This window comes from Cotesia typhae, unplaced genomic scaffold (assembly GCF_013202065.1).
Source record: "Cotesia typhae breed Kobodo isofemale line unplaced genomic scaffold, CoteBio_Ctyphae scaffold_121, whole genome shotgun sequence".
Classification (NCBI taxonomy): domain Eukaryota; kingdom Metazoa; phylum Arthropoda; class Insecta; order Hymenoptera; family Braconidae; genus Cotesia; species Cotesia typhae.
In genome coordinates, this window is record NW_027423773.1 from 3,163,689 (window position 1) to 3,180,796 (window position 17,108).

General features: G+C 25.6%; 2 protein-coding genes across 5 annotated transcripts in view; one reads left to right on the forward strand and one right to left on the reverse strand.

Moving 5' to 3' along the window:
• Positions 1-2,812: 2,812 nt before the first annotated feature.
• On the reverse strand, positions 2,813-7,162 carry LOC141533644 (uncharacterized). The gene is made up of 3 exons (XM_074252638.1): positions 6,965-7,162; positions 5,703-5,842; positions 2,813-4,930 (listed from the first exon to the last, which is right to left on the reverse strand). The coding sequence occupies exons 1-3, from the start codon at positions 7,027-7,029 to the stop codon at positions 3,795-3,797; spliced, it is 1,341 nt and encodes a 446-aa protein (XP_074108739.1). The 5' UTR covers positions 7,030-7,162; the 3' UTR covers positions 2,813-3,794.
• Positions 7,163-7,320: 158 nt separating this feature from the next.
• Pgant9 (polypeptide N-acetylgalactosaminyltransferase 9) overlaps positions 7,321-17,108 on the forward strand; it is a 220,130-nt gene continuing 210,342 nt past the window's right edge. For all 4 annotated transcript variants that reach the window (XM_074252637.1, XM_074252634.1, XM_074252633.1 and 1 more), the window contains exon 1: positions 7,321-7,569. The gene's annotated coding sequence lies outside the window, so the exon portion shown is untranslated. The remainder of the gene's footprint in view (positions 7,570-17,108) is intronic.

The window sequence follows — 17,108 nt, forward strand, 5'->3', positions numbered from 1 at the left end:
AAATTTTTTCTTCAAACTAAAAATTTTTTTGGATTTGGAAAAAAAAAATAGAATTTTTAGTATACGCCCTTATGTCATCCGAGGTGGGTCCCGGGAGCCATAAGAGCGTATAAAATTTTTTTTTGCATTGCTGCACATTGCGGGCCAAAATACGACAATTTCCGAAAAAAAAATTTTTATACACACTGAAAAAAAAAAATTCTTGACGAGTGTAAATTTTCTTGGCTCAAGAAAATATCTAGGAAGATTGAAAATTTCTTGAATGAAGTCAAAGTTTCTTAAGACAAGATAAATTTCTTGAGCCAAGAAAATTTCTTCTTGCTCCAACAGAAATTTTGTTTTCCTTAATATTTTCTTCGCGCAAGAAATGTGTTTTTTGTGTGCACCCTTATGGCTTTTCACTGGGACCTTTTGCCGGTATATGCCCTTATAGCATCTGGAACGCGATTTGTTATTGTTCTTGAATCAACAACGTCTCTCTTGACTTAATTTAATTGTTCAAATTAAATTAATGGAATAAAATAATTAAAATGAGTAATTCAATCAATCTTGGAAGGATTAGTTTATACAGTGAAGGAGAGTAGAATTTGAATTTCATTAATATAAACGTATGTATATATTAGGTATGGCAAATCAATGTGTAAGGATAAATTTACGAGGGATCATAAATTATATTGAGTATAGAATAGAAGGGACGATCAAATTCGCAGGTTCATTGTATCAACCATTTGGACATTGGTAACAGGACTAAATGGAGTTAGTTTCCGTCGTGTTGAGTCCCTTTGCACATTAATACTCACCACACATCATACACCCGTCTCTAATTTAATTTATAAAATATAATATATTGCTTGATATTTAGTCAAATTTACATCTTCTTCGACAATTAAACGAATTTGACTTCAACATTACTCTAATTAATTGTTTGTACATTAATATATATCAACGTTGGATAAATGTTATGTTAATCCTGATTCGTAGTCGACTTAATTTTAACGTGATGCAGTCTCAAAAACAGTCCATTGAAGTAATCACGGGTAGACACTGTGCTGCACTGAGCGTCGTTTAAATAGAGTACAAATACACTGATGTAGTCGAGAGAGAATTAAACAATGAGCATACGTTAAACAATAGTGAATGCCCGTGAATTTTACTCGTGATATTGTTCATTGTTGGTGCTATGCGTCGACAGGGCTATTCTGTACACTCGAGGGTACTACAGTTAACTGTAAGAGTGTGTCTGTTTGATGATACTCGATGACTGAATTTAGTTATCAACTATTTGGTTTACCAAAATTACAATTATGAAATTTTTTTTTTGGTAAGTATTTTTGATATTATTATAATTATTATTATTATTATTAAAACTGAGTAATCAAAAATTAAAATCTCATATTTTGATACATTTTTTTCTATTATTATTTTTCTTACACAGTAAAAAATTTTGCGTCAATACGTTAAAAAATTTTTATGAAAAATATTTAACACTTTTTTGTTTTAATTTAACACAATAAATGTTAAATTTACACATAAAAGTATTAAATTTTTAACACAAAATTTTTTGACGCAAAATTTTTTACTGTGTAATATTAACAGCGTAGAATTACACAGAAAAAAAAATTAACTTGAATCAATAAAAAAACTTTTAAACCAAGAAAATAATTTTGAAAAATTTAATTGTCTTAAATCAATAAGAAAAATTCTTTAATTAAGTAAAATTTATTTAACCCGAGAAAAATTTCTTAGTTTAAGAATTTTTTTATTCAAATCAAGAAGATTGAATTCTTCAAAATTATTTACTTGATTTAAGTAAACTTTTTATTTGCGTACGAAACATTATCATTATTGTTATTGTTATTATTATTATTATTATTATTATTATTATTGAATGAAAATTTTTTTTATAACAGTAATAATAAATTTAGAATTACATTAAATTTTCGGTCTTAAAATTTGCTTTAAAATTCATACGCACATGTCTAGATTTAATAGCAAATATCAAGCTGCCAAAAATCGCGAAAAACCGCGGAATTGAGAAAAAGTTTAAGATAATGATTTTTTTTTTAAATTTTGTAATTACAATATCACGTTCCATATACCGAAAGGGCGTATACCGGCGAAAGGTTCGAGTGAAAAGCCATAAGGGCGTATAATAAAAATTCTATTATTTTTTTTGAGTCCAAAAAATTTTTTTTTTTACATTTCTGCACGTTTTATTCAAAAATTCGTTGATTCCCGAAAAAAAAAATTTTTTTATACGCCCTTATGGCTCCCGGGACCCACTTCGGATGCCATAAGGGCGTATAAAAAATTTTTTTTTGAAACCCAAGTATTTTTTCGAGAAATGAGCAGAAATGCAAAAAAATTTTTTTCTTTAAGCTAAAATACGATTTTTATTATACGCCCTTATGGCATCGGTAACGCGATATTGTTTTAGTATAAAAAAATAAGTAATTTTGGTTATAATTGAAGAAAAAATAATAATAATAAAGAATCAAAATTTTATTATTGTTGTTATTTGTACTATAAATTCTTAAATAAATGATACCCAACTCAGCAAACTTCTAAAAATTTTTTAGTTTCTTCTGTTTTTTCGAATAAATCAAGTATTAAATTTTTTTTTTTTAATTTCTTAATAATTACTTCATTTAAGAAATCCAAAAAATTGTCAGATGTCTCTTAACTTTAGTATCACCAATCAAACAATTAATCATTAATAATTAATTAAACAATCCTTGCATTTTTTAAAATGATATATTTATTCAATTTTTAATTATCTTAAAAAAAATAGTTTATCATTAATTTTTTGTCATAGTTAAATCTTTAATTATTCTAGCAATACAAAAATAATTTTTTATTAAATTTTACGAGAAGACATAAATAATTAAGCTTGAAATAAAAATTTTAAATGGAAGCTTATCAAAGTTGTTTCAATTTTTAATTATTACATTAATTTTAAAGGAACACCACAATATTTGTGATAAATTATTAAATATAATTTAATTATGAAAATTGTCACATGAACTCATTAATAATTTTTACGTTTGATAAGAGTTATAAAAAATTACACAGAATTCTGAGGTCGACTGAATAGACATTTAAAACCTCAAAGAATTAATCTCATAAATTTTTACTTGAGTAATTTAAATTAAAATTAAGATCAATTAGACATTCAAAAATGTTGCAAATTTTTTAATTATTTTTTCAAACATACCTTTTTAATTTTAAGCCCATTTAAAATTTTTTTTTCTTCTTAAACATAAATTTTCAAATAATAAAATAATCTTATAGTTAAAAAATTATATTATAATTATCGCGCTAATAAAACTTTCTTCACTACAACACAGTAACTTATTTTCAGAATAATAAATTTTTAAAATGAAATTATCAAATATATATATTTATCTATTTTGAAATAAATATTAATAGTTACGTAATAATTATAATAAATAATAAGTATCTATTAAATAGATAACTTTTTTTCCGTACATAAATACTAGTTAGAAAATATTCAACAACAATAACTATCAATAATAAATTATTTCAAATACAATGATTATCACGATTTAGTAATAAGGTTGTGAAAAATAAAAATAGTTTTGTGGATTATTTTAAAAAATGGATGTAAAAGTATAAAATAATAAATTAATCAAAATCTATCCTGTTTGAAAAAGTTTGTACATGAATTAATTAATTTCGCAAAGTTTACTGAAAAAAATAAAAAAAAAAAGTTTCCGCTAAAAATAATGAATTTTAATAAAAGTGCATAATAATTTTTTAATAAAAATCTTTGATCATAGAATTTTTAATCTATCAAAATCGAAATAGTTTAAAAAAGCCCGGTGTCGTTCCTCAGCGTTCCAATAAATTTCCCGAGACTTTTCCTGCATTACTACGACTTTACTCTCTTTGTCTTTGTCAGACAAGTTCTGATGCCAAATGGACATTTTTTCATGGGACACGACAATTTTAAATCCCTTCTCCTTTTCTTTGTTCACATTCGGGTTGATATTTTCATCGTTATCATTACTCACCCCAATGGCTCTCTTGATACTCCTGTTGCTCTTAATCTTGGGCTTCCGCTGGCGAACGCTCGAAGAAATAAAATTAGTTTCCCATTGCCGTAAAATTCGTTTCTTCGGTGGCAAAAAATCTAAATTGGCCCCGTCACTTTCTATAATATTTGATTCAACTTTCTGCTTAACCGACTGGATTTTAAATTCACTGAAGTAGCTGTCCTCAATTTTATCTTGTCGGGTTATTTGTTGAGCTTCTTCCTCCTCAACTACTTGCTCAATTATTTCTTCGTGATCAACTTCGGGGATTGTTAAGGACTCGGTAAATCCAGAGTCGTCTGAATAATCCATCAATTTATTATCATCATTGATATTATTAATGATATCAGTGTAATTAGTGAAGCGAAGACTGGCAGCGTCAGAAAAGTGAAAATCATCGGTAAAATCCGAGGAAAAATCGATTTTCACCGGCGTAGTTAATTCTATTTGACGACTCTCTGCTGGTGCCAATTGGTAATCCTCGGGAGACTGATAACTACTATCACCGCGTAATTCGGGATATTTTAGCCGATAGTACAGCGGCAACTCATCCAGATCATAACCTGGTGATCCAGTCGCGTTGAATTGCCGGATCATTAGCAGGCATTTCCTCTCTAGCTTTTTTTTTATACGCAGCGAAGATCGTTTATTGCTGGTTGATGATGATGAGTAAATCTTCTGGACGCGGGTCCGCGTCTTTGAAGCGTAGAAGCGGCAGGAGTACTTCTCGTGTCTAAGGCGCTCTAAACGCTTTCCGGAAGATTGAGAGCCCAGGATTTGGTACTTTTGCTTTGAGACGAATGACTTTTCGCGCAAGCACGGGTGACAGTCTTCTACATGGTAGTACCAGTCAGCTTTAGTGTGGAATTTTTTTCCTGTAAATTTTTATATTTCAATATTTTATCGGTTTTGCTATCAACTTAATTAAAAATTAATTATTGATAGAGTATAGATTTTTAAATTAGTATAGAAATTTCATTAAAAAAAAAAAATTTTTTAATGTGATAAATAAATAAATAAATCACATATTGTTTTTTTTTTTGTGATTATTAAAAAAAAAAAATTTATTTGATTTTTTTTCAATTTAAACGAGAAATTTTTTTGTTACAGAAATTAGAAAAAATTTTATTATTTTTTAATTTTATTAAACTAATTAAAAAAAATAAATTTAAAAAATTTTAATTATAATTTTTAAACATTTTTACACGTGGATTGTTTTATAAACTTTTTTGGACAACAATTTATTTGATAAATTTCTCTCAACTTCGGTATCATAATTTTAATCTAATTTTGGCTACAATAATTTACTTGTTAAAAAAAAATTATAAAATTAATTATACTGAATTAAAAAAATGTCAATTTTTAAGATTTTAATTTGACAGCAAAATTAGTAGACATCTGACAATTTTTAAAAATTAAAAAAAAAAATTCATTTTTGTGTAAAAATTTTTTTCACTTTTTTTAAATCAATTTTTTCAATAAAAAAAAATTAGAAAAATTTTCAGATGTCGGCTAATTTTATAAAAAATTATCAGCTGTCAATGTCAGTATCATATTATTGCTATCAAAATTTTTACTCAACACTAGTTAAAAAATTTAATACATAAAAAAGAGTAAAAAATATTAACAAAATAAAAAGTAAATTACCACAACACTGCTTGTTAATTTTTTTACAGTGGATTCTAATTCGGTGACGCTCGACATTGAAATTTCTGTCGCTTTCATATAGACATTCATCACATTGATACACTTGTTTCCGGGGATTAGGCTTTCTTCCTCGTTTGTTTCTGTAAAACAATCAAAACCATTAGTACACAATAATTAACACTGTAAATTAATTTATAAGCATAACCGATAAATTATTAAAATTAAAAAATTGAGTATAAAAGAGTATTATATAAAAATTGTAACGTATTTACTACAGATTTTACATTTTTACTCATTAAAAAAAAAAAACATTAAAAATATTTTTTTTAATTTTTTAAATAAATTTATTTGAAATTAAAAAAAAATATGAGTTTATTGCTGTCAACTTTTAACAATAAACTTTTCTTACTCTACTAAAATTAATAAAATGCGGAGATTGAGACATTTGATAATTTTTTAGAATTTTATCACAAATTCCAGCAATAATAAAAATATTGACGAAATTCAGCATGTAGAAATGATTAAAAAACAATAAGTTAAATTTTTTAAATAAATTAAAATGTCTGTGAATTTCAGTGTCATTAAATGACTATTCAGAAATTAAGAAGTTTGATGATTTTGTAGATTTTTATAACAAAAAAATTGGCGCAATAAAGTAATTATAAAAAAAAACTTCACTTGAATAATTAAAAAAAAAAAAAATTTCACCTGTAAAAAACTTGAAAAACTTATAAGTGTAATTTTTTAGAAATATCTTTTTAGTTGTAATTTAATTAATAAAAAAAAAAATAGGAAATTATCAGGCGTCTGCTAACTTCAGTGTCATGATTTAATTGAAAATAATAAAGTGAGCCGATATTTTTTATTTTTTTATTTTGCTTAATTATTAAATTATAACTAAAAAAAGATATTTAAAAAAAATTGCACTTATAGTTTATAAAAATTAATGTAGCACATATTTGATAATTTTAAAAATTTTCTAAAAAATAAATTATGATAAAAAAAATGGACATCTAGAAATCTAAAAAAATAAAAAATGTACTTTTTTAAAAATAATTTTTTTGTTAAATAAAATTAAAAAAATTGTCAAGTGACAGCTCACTTTAATGTCATTTATAGTTTTTAACAAATGAAAAAATTTTTTAATTTTTTTATAATAATTTTTAAATAACAAAAAACTCATAAAAATTTTTAAATTTCGGCTAACTTTATTTTCATATTTAATTGTCACATAAATAATAATTAAATTAATTTGTACTTACATGATAGGAGCAATAACATCACCAGAACCAGCTGGATATTTGACAACGGAATTATTGCCCTCCATTGGAAATAATTGTTGAAACAATTAACTCAAATAAAACAAAATATCACCCATTCGACACAACAGCCTGACGCGAACTGAAATTCACTGTATTTTGTGAAGCGAGCAAAGAATTCAAATATACTATTACTATTATTCAATACCAATACATATAATGACATATATTATATGTATTATATATATATATTGTTTGGATGGACGATGCGACACTCGTAAGACGGCACGAACCGATCAGATCTGTAAGCGGTGGTGTAAATACTTAACTCTAATAGTATTAGTGTCGGATTGCACCGAATTTTAGTCGTAAGTAGAAATGAAAACTCTGGGCCAATCACGTTCTCGGAATGAAAAAATTATTGTTGTCAAAGTGACGCCGTCACCTTGACGCTTGACGCGCGAAGACGAAAAGACGAAGTATGTAAAGATAAGGATGTCGATTCTCTAGAGCTTACAATGAAAGTGTGTTTGGTGGTTGGGTAGCAGAAAAAAAATAAGATGTGAGCACTGGAGTTGAGGATTGTGTCTCTTATTTACACAAACAAAGTGAGTAACGGATTTGTATATTTTTTTTATCATTATTATTATTATTATTATGTAAAATGAAAATACTATACTCTTATTGTTGATTTGTTATTATTATTTATTTGTTTCTTTGCTATACCAACGGATTTTAAAAATCGATCTGTTTTTATTTAAATTGAATAAAAAAAATTTATTTAAATTAATTTAGCAGGTATTTTATAATTTTAATGAGATTTTTGACAAATCAAGTGTGGCAAAAAAAATTTTACATGTAGAAATTTTAAAAAATTAAAAATGCAATTTTTTTAAATTATTTTTTTTTGAACAAATTTGTTTGTTAAATAAAATTAAAAAATTGTCAAGTGACTGCTAATTTTAATGTCACAATATATTTTTATAAACTTTAGATTATTTGTTTATTATTATTAATGTCTATTTTTATGAGGCTGAAGTTAGCAGACATTTGACAATCTTTTGATTTTGTTTGAAAAATAAACTAGGTCTATAAAATTATTTATAAAAATTTCATTCATAATTTTTCAGAGCTTCTAAAGATAAATTTTTTTAATAAAATTTTCTTGTAATAATTTATTGGTTAAAAAAATTCTAAAAATGATCAGATGTCTTTTAATTTCAGTATCACCAATTTTTGTATACATATTTTTTTTTTTAATCACTTTGTGTTATCACACATCTTAATATTACAATAATGCTGAAGTTAGCCGTCAGCTGTGAATTTTAAAAATTTTAATAACAAATCAATTACAATAAAAAAATGCTTCGAAAAATTTTCACTTGTAATTTTTTTTTAATTTTCATATGTGAAATTTTTTAATTAATTTTTTTTTTTAATAATTGCATTATTATAAAATTTTAAAATAATTTTAATGTCTGCCAACTTCAGTGTCATACTATTACATTAAGTATTTTACAGACTACTATACACTATATTTTTAATCTTTAATCTTTAATCATAATGACCAGATTCACACTCATACATACATTTCTCTCCTTAATTTAATAATTTCACTCTCTCTATTTACTCTCTACTTTCCTAATGTTCTCACAAATCTCTTTAATCACAGGTCCTCTCAATATTTCTATTATTGGCCAACGCAACTCATTTTCCAGTTTTATGTCAATTTTTGTATTTTTGTATTGTTAAAAAATTTTAGAAAATTAATTACATCGCATAATTTTTTGAATTTTTTGACACATAAATTATAGCTAGAAAAATTTATTTAAAAAATAACAAATTTATAAGATTTTTTTTTATAACTTCTTAGACCTAGGTTATTTTTCAATAAAAAATTAAAAAATTTTCAAGTGACTGATTACTTTAATCTCATGAAGCTTTTTAGATTTTTTAAAATAATTATTTAAGATAATAAATTTTTTTGAGGGTTAAAAAGTTGTTTTTAATTTTTCAAAAAATTTTAACATAATTTAATAGATTTGAAAAAATTCATAAAATGGATTTCATAATTTTCTCTTGCAAAATTCTTATTATTCAGCGGTTAATTTTTATGATTATAATAATTATAATAATTAATAAATTAGTTTAAAAAAATCATTTCTAAATAATTGCATCGTAGTCTTGAAAAATTATTGTCATAATTTTTTTGTTAGAAAAATTATTAAAAAATAGGAATCGTTAAATTTAATATCGTAGGAATAAAAAAAAATTCACATATTGGATATTAAAAAAGAAATTTGTGGGATTAATATTATCATTATTTTTTAAAAATTAAAATATATTCCAATATTAGATAGTTGAAATTTTTTTTTATAATTATGACTGTTGCAGACTGATAATTTTTTAAAAGCTTATAAATGATAAAATTTATAAAAACATGAAAAAACGCACCTAGAGCTTTCAATAAATTTGCTCTGTGCAATTGAAAACAAATTTTTTTCCGACCCTTAAAATTAACTTAATATTTGTTAAAATTAAAAAGTCTACAAAAATTGACTGTCGGTAAAATCTATAGTTATTTTCACGTAATTATTCCCTTAAAAAAATGAAAAAGTATGTAAAAAATTTTGAAAATTAGTTAAATTCCTAAAACAATTATTTTCATAATTGTTAAAAAAATTTTGAAAATATTGATAGGAGTAATTCGAGAAAAGAAATGAAACCGGTGACAAACAAATTAGTAAATATTTGGTAGTTAATACGTAGCAATTAGTGCCTTGAATAAAGCGTTGGTAGTAAAGAGGATAGTGGTCGACTATGCATTTAAAGTGACCCACGAACCCATAAACCCGTGATGGTCGAAGGTTAAAGCAAAGACCGCAACTCTGAATACGAAACTCCTCGATAAGGCGTCGAATCTTGCATAATAATCACCGTTAATACTCGACGTGCGTAATTAGATTCTCCACGTTTGCAATTTTTATTCGAACTAACAAGTTCAATATTCCTTGTCTATAGTTTATAGAATTTTTTATTAAATTATTAAAATTTATTGATCTGAAATTTTCATTCTTACTTTTCAATTAGTTTAAAATTTTTTTTACAAATTTAATGATAAAAAATTTTATTAACAGTTAATCAATTCATTTATTTGGAAACAATTTTTTCTTTTATTAACAACTAAATATTTTAACTAAATAAACTATTAACCAACATTTTTTTGGAGAAAAAGTACATTTATTGTTATAATATCGCTTTACTACTGCCAAAAAGGCGCATCTCAACATCTACGCCCTTTTGACTCTGCAGAGCCAAAAGGGCGTACAAAAAGAATTTTTTTTTCTCCAACCAACTTAAAAATGTTTATAACATTAAGATCTGTAAGAAAAGTGAATAAAAAAATTTTTTTTCTATACGCCCTGATGGCTCTAAGACAAAAAATTTTAAGCCAAAAGGGTTTATCATGTTTTTTTAATAAAAATTAATTATTAGCCTTAAAAAAAAAAAAAGTTATAACACCGGTAAAAATAATGACTTTTCAACTCATTTTATTAAAAAAAAATATGGATTTGAATTAAAAAAAAAAAAAAACTAAAATAACAGTAACATTCTATTTGAAGAAAAATGTATTTGAATTAATTACAAAATTTTCATTTCTATTGACCCAATAATCATGTCTCCACTGATAAAGTCTAATGAATTGTGTTTAATCGTACAAAATACAAAATCATATTAAATTCAAGTATTTTTTCAAAGTTTAGATTTACAAGCAATATATTCATTATTTTTTACTTTCAGATATATCCCATATCTGACATATTATCCTTAGGGTGGGTCAAAAAAATCGAATAATTTATTTTTGACTTTATACTCTGAAAAATAGGTTCGTAGACACCTAAAAAGAATTCTCTCCAAGTATAAGCTCTTAATTATAACGGGAAGGTCCTCCGCTTTGCGGGTTTCTATTTTTTTCGAATAATCAGATAAAAAAATTTATATCTCGCTTCCAACTGCTTGGAAAAATATTCCGTGGCATAGATTTTGTGAGAAATTGAATGCTTTACAAAAATGGTCTCTTATGATTTTTTGATTAAGTGAAGCCGTTACGAGATATTCATCGTCAAACATTAACGAATATCAATATTTCCAGTTTTTGATCAATAATTCGATAAATTTTAATTTAAACTATGAGTTTCAGGAAAATTTACATAAATTTGAGTTTCGATCGATAAAGAAATGTTATAAACAATTTTTTTAATATTGTTTTCAGTCTTGAGCTTGTTTGATTGCATTAAAACAAGAAATTAGAGCATTTTTTCGACATATAGCCAATGATTAGTTTAATTTGAAGTGAATGACATATTTCTTTGTCAAATTTAATATGAAAAGTATTGAATCAAGTAAGAAACAACCAGTATTTAACTTTTTTATAGATAAATTTTTTATTGAATTATCAATTGCAATATAATTGTCTATATTTTTAACATAACAGTACGCTATTACTATAAATAATTTCTTTTATTACAATTTGGGAATGTTTTTTGATGTTCTTTGACAACTTGCAATAAGTACTGGAATTGTTCTTCATTTTTGTCAAGCATTGATTATATTCACTGACTAATGCAACAGCTCGCTCTGCTGAATCATTGACAACTTTTAGTTGTTGAAAGTATTCTTTATTTTCGAGATAACTCTCATTAGTAGGCCATAATTCAACATCGACATCAAGAAAGTCATACGGTAGATCGAAGATTTTGAAAAGATTTAATGACTTTTTAGACACAAAGTCACTCAGAGTTCTCTGCGCCAATGAATTCAAATCTTTTTAGCAATTACAAATCTTTTAGCTTTAGAATCTGTACCTTCACGAGTATTAACAGCTTCAACAATACTTTTTTACTTCTAATGGAACGCCATCGTCAAACAGTGATAAAATGGCAAGTTCATCGCTCAAATACCATAAGTGCGAAATCATTTTTTCACACGTAGCTGAAGAAATCAAAGGATTGATATGTTTGTACTCCAATAAATTTTTCATAAACTGCAAGTCATGATAAGCAGCAGTTGTTGCAGAAGTTGATGAAAACCAAGCTTTTAAATACAATGTGACTATAAAAATACAGAAATGACGAAGACCATGCAATTCTTTCTGAGAGAGTTTGAATTCATCTCTGAATAGATACATTTTCAAACTATAAATGGCCTTAGCCATCCATCTAGCATGATGAACAGTACCAGGACGTTTGAAAGAAATCTTTTCTTGAGGCATTTCTCCAAGGAAAATCAATGATAATTCCAATAATTCTTTATCTAACTTATTATAACATTTCTTTATCGATCGAAACTCAAATTTATGTAAATTTTCCTGAAACTCATAGTTTAAATTAAAATTTATCGAATTATTGATCAAAAACTGGAAATATTGATATTCGTTAATGTTTGACGATGAATATCTCGTAACGGCTTCACTTAATCAAAAAATCATAAGAGACCATTTTTGTAGAGCAGTAAATTTCCTACAAAATCATGAGTTCCGCAATCCGAAATAATTTTTTTCATCGACTTATAAAATTCATAATAAAAACGAATATTTTCCTTAAAATAGCCAAACTTCAACTATGAATATCTTTTAATCGGTTGAGTTTTTGAAAAAGTCATAAGAGACCTTTTTGTAAAGCATTCAATTTCTCACAAAATCTATGCCACGGAATATTTTTCCAAGCAGTTGGAAGCGAGATATAAATTTTTTTATCTGATTATTCGAAAAAATAGAAACCCGCAAAGCGGCGGACCTTCCCGTTATAATTAAGAGCTTATACTTGGAGAGAATTTTTTTAGGTGTCTACGAACCTATTTTTCAGAGTATAAAATCAAAAATAAATTATTCGATTTTTTTGACCCACCCTAATTATCCTATTAACTTTCCTCTGACATTAAATGAAATTTATTTTAATTTCATTAGAATCTGTTGAGAATTCTCGATAGAATAACATTCATAAGTCGGTTGTACTATAGACATTGCCTGAAATCAATTGCACTTTTAACTTTAATAAAATAACTAAAAATGATTGAAATTTCAATGTTATATACGTCCAATTAAAGGTAATTTTATGAGCTTTTACGTGAATTTATCAAAAATTAGCCATTCCTTTTTAATCAAAATTTATATATCAATAAAGTCATCGAAAACGTGATTTTTACTATTTTGATAATTTTGAACAGCTACCATTTCTAAACTTATTGACGGATTTTTCTAACTTATTCAAGGTTATTATCCAAAAAATATGTGTACTAAGTTTCATATAAATCCGTTCAGAATTTTAGGTGCTATCGTGTACACAAGCCGCGTTATATTACATATATATAAACTTTCGAACCAATAATTTTTTTGAGCTATACTCGACTAGTTAGATGATATTATAACAAAATTCCGACTTAATATTGACATGAGGGCCAATGTAATAGATATAGATTTCGATGAAATCTACCTAAAAATAGTTGAAAAAAAAAAGCACCATAATATTTATCGATTTATAAAATTGTAGTAGTCTATTTCTTTTGTTTGACAATTTATTCAAGTTATAACTATACTCTTTACAATATCCGCATGAAGTTAATCAAGTTCCACAATAATTTAATCAATCCCCTAGAATATAGTTCTCAGTAAAATAATACAATATATTAACGTCGGTTATAAGTATATATGTGTCTAGATGGTACTCCGCGATTACAATAATGCGATACGTTAAATAGAGAAAAAATAGTAATAGGATAAGTGTCGTAAACCGTTGTTCTTGGGGTCCCGTGACGTCATAAGCCCCTTGAATGCCGGGGAAGGGATTTTATCGTCCAAAGAGTACGGTGGTTGACGGAAAATTTTTGAGAATGGAAAAGTACTCCTACAAAATGTATACAAAAAATTTTCCTATAGGGAAAAAAGTAAACTGTAATATTCACTCGGTTTCCGGTTAGTTTTTATAGTTTCAAACAGTAAAGCGGACATCGGGGTAGCAAAAATGTAAATATTACAGAACTTAATGTAGAAAGTATAAAAGCCACAATTTATAATTTAATATCCAAAACAGTAAAAATTGCCATTTCAATATATAGTTTATATTATGAAGAGAAGGGGAACTCAGATGAAAGAGAAGGGGGTCTCACTCTGGGAGAATTTAATATTTCAAATTTTGATTTTTAGCGTTGCGTTTAAAATTTACCATTTTACTTTGTAAATATTGACGTTGCTTGTATTAGAAATTTACTAACTTTATTCTATACTTTTTACATATCATAACATCATTTTTTAGGTACGAAATGATAAATATTAAAGTCTGAATTCTTAATTGTTATACTTTAACATTTTAGACATTTACATGGCGAATATTACTGTTTGAAATAGTATTTTCTTCCATGTAAAGAGTAAATTGTAAATACTACAATGTGAATAGTAAAATCATGATTTTACTGTTTGAAGTGGTAATTTTTAGCAGTTGATCATTACTTATTATAAATCGACTGTTATTTATTACAGTTTACTTTTTTCCGTGTACTCATTGATTGCAAAATAATTATTAATCCATTTTAAAGCACTACAATTTCAAAAATTATGACTGAGTTTCTAAGAAAAAAAACTAAATAAATAAAATAGTGATAAATGAATAAAAAATAGTATTGCATTAACCTGTTGATTTATTGATTCATTAGCTCTTTAGTCAGCGATTGATGAGACTGCGTTAAATCGATCATCTACTTGTAATTCGTGATTTAACTCGCAGCTATATTTTATAAAGAGCCAAGCTCAATCAGAATAAAAACAATAAAATTAAGATAAAAGAATAAGAATTGGATTAAATTGACGATTGTGGTATTTAAATGCCTAATGAATTAATTATCGCGAGTTATTCACGAGGGTCGTTCTACACTTAGCCAGCATTTGCTGTCCAACGAATCAACCTTTAATTGTTAAAGGTTGAAAGAAAGAAGACTTTCTTTAATTCATTTCTGTTAGAATATATATCGCGTCAGAAAAGTTATTTGAGCTTTAAATTAGTAAATCTATTGTTCGTAATATTGTTTTACGAAGTAATTTATTATTTATCGATAATACGTTAAGTAAAATTGACATTTTTGATAATTATATTTTAACGTTTGAGAATATTTAATTACGCAGTTTCATTTGGTTTAATTTAATATGTGCATTTTTTATCATGCTGGAAATATTACAGCTCTGTATATTCGATCAATAAATTAATGATATGAATTAATTATTCAAGCTGATGGAATTGTTTCACTTTTATTTAATAACAATGTAATAATGTGGAAGTATTTATTAATAAAAAGTAATCAAATTTTCGATTTTGAGTTTTTGTGTTCGTAAAAATTTTTTTTCTGAGTTAAAAATTATAACACACAGATTTTGCATTTCTACTTAATGAAAATTTTTATTGAAAATATTTTTTAATAAATTTTTAATATTGAGTCATTTGACAATTTTTTTTTATAAATAAATTAGTAGTAAAATATAAACATTTGTTCATTATCAATAACCTTATACTAAAAAACTATTAATTTTATTTTTTTTTTTTTCACTAATTCATAAAATCCTTTTAGAAATTGCTCATAGAATTTTCAAAATTTTTTAAGTAAATTTTTCTATAAAAAAAAAGAAAGTTTGTTGCTGTCAATTTTTTTAAAAGTCAAATTTTAACAATAAACTTTTCTCACTCTAATTAAAATAATAAATTGATTTTAACAAAATATTGAATTTTGAGTTATTGTTTGTAAAATCCGAATAAAAACAGTTTCACTGTAAAAAATTGCGCCAAGCCCACCCGTGTAAAAAAATCTTAAAAAAGTCGTTTGTTTAAGATCTTAAAAGTGACACAAACCAAGACTATTTTAAGACGTCAAAAAAAATTCCAAGAGCAAATTTTTTGACTTTGGTTCTCAAATTTGTTAAAAAAATTAATTTTTAGACAATTTTGCGAGTTTTTAACCGCAACATTTTGAGTACGCTCTTTTTAAATTGTTGAAAAATTATTATCCGACAATTTGAAGACGCTCCTTTTTAAGGGATTAGGGGTAGTTAGAATTTTTAAAAAATCGATTTTTTTTACACTTTCTTCACAAGTTTAATATCATAAAAACATTCTTTGAAAATTTGAAGTAAATCCGACAAATAATTTTCGAGTTATTCGACAAATAACAAAGGGCGCTCGGGAACTTCAGAACGCTTGCGAGTAGGTAGCTCTGAGAGTGTAAAACTTTAAATGTGTTTTTCTCAAAACTATTTTGTTTGAACTGGTGACCATTGTAACTCGAAAACCGCTCATTATCTTTCAATAAAATTTATACAGCTTTTGAAAAACATAAAAAAACTAATAACTGATCGAAGGATTTTTTTTTTTCAAAAATTTTGATGTTTTATAAACAATTAACTGTTGGATTGTCCCCGAAAATCTAGAGAAAAATTTCCTGAGGCCATCATTTTGTTAATTTAAAAAAAAAAATAAAAAGCTTCTATCAGGCACAAGATCATCGATTTGTAAAACTTTTTTTTGCCCGATTGATTTTAGATGAATCTCCAAGGATTTATGATGGTCACCACAAAGACCTTTTGTTAGAACTGAGTCAAAACAAACAGCTATAACTTTTAAAATTGTTAATTTTTTTTTACTTTTCAAATTTTCGTAACGTCAAGACTTTTATAAAGTAAAATGATTTTCTGGCAAAAAAAATTTATTGAAAATTCTCATTTTTCCATGTCTCTGACTATCCCTAACCCCTTTATGTTCCAGGGCTCTGTTGCTACGAGCTCATCTCAAAATAGTCTTTAAAAATTTTTAAAAACTCGCAAAATGGTCTAAAAATTAATTTTCATAATAAATTTGAAAACCAAATTTCGAAAATCTGCTCTCAAAATTTTTTTTTGGCCTATTAAATAAAGAGTCTTGGTTTGTGTCACGTTTAAGATCTTAAACAAACGACTTTTTTACACGGGAATATTGAGGAGCGATTTTGGAGCAATGAACCTGCGTAAGATTAAAATTTATAATTTTATTTTCACTGCATTATTCAATTTTATTTTTAGTATTAATTATCCATATTTTTAGGTGACAATTCGACTTTTCTGAGGAAATCGAGC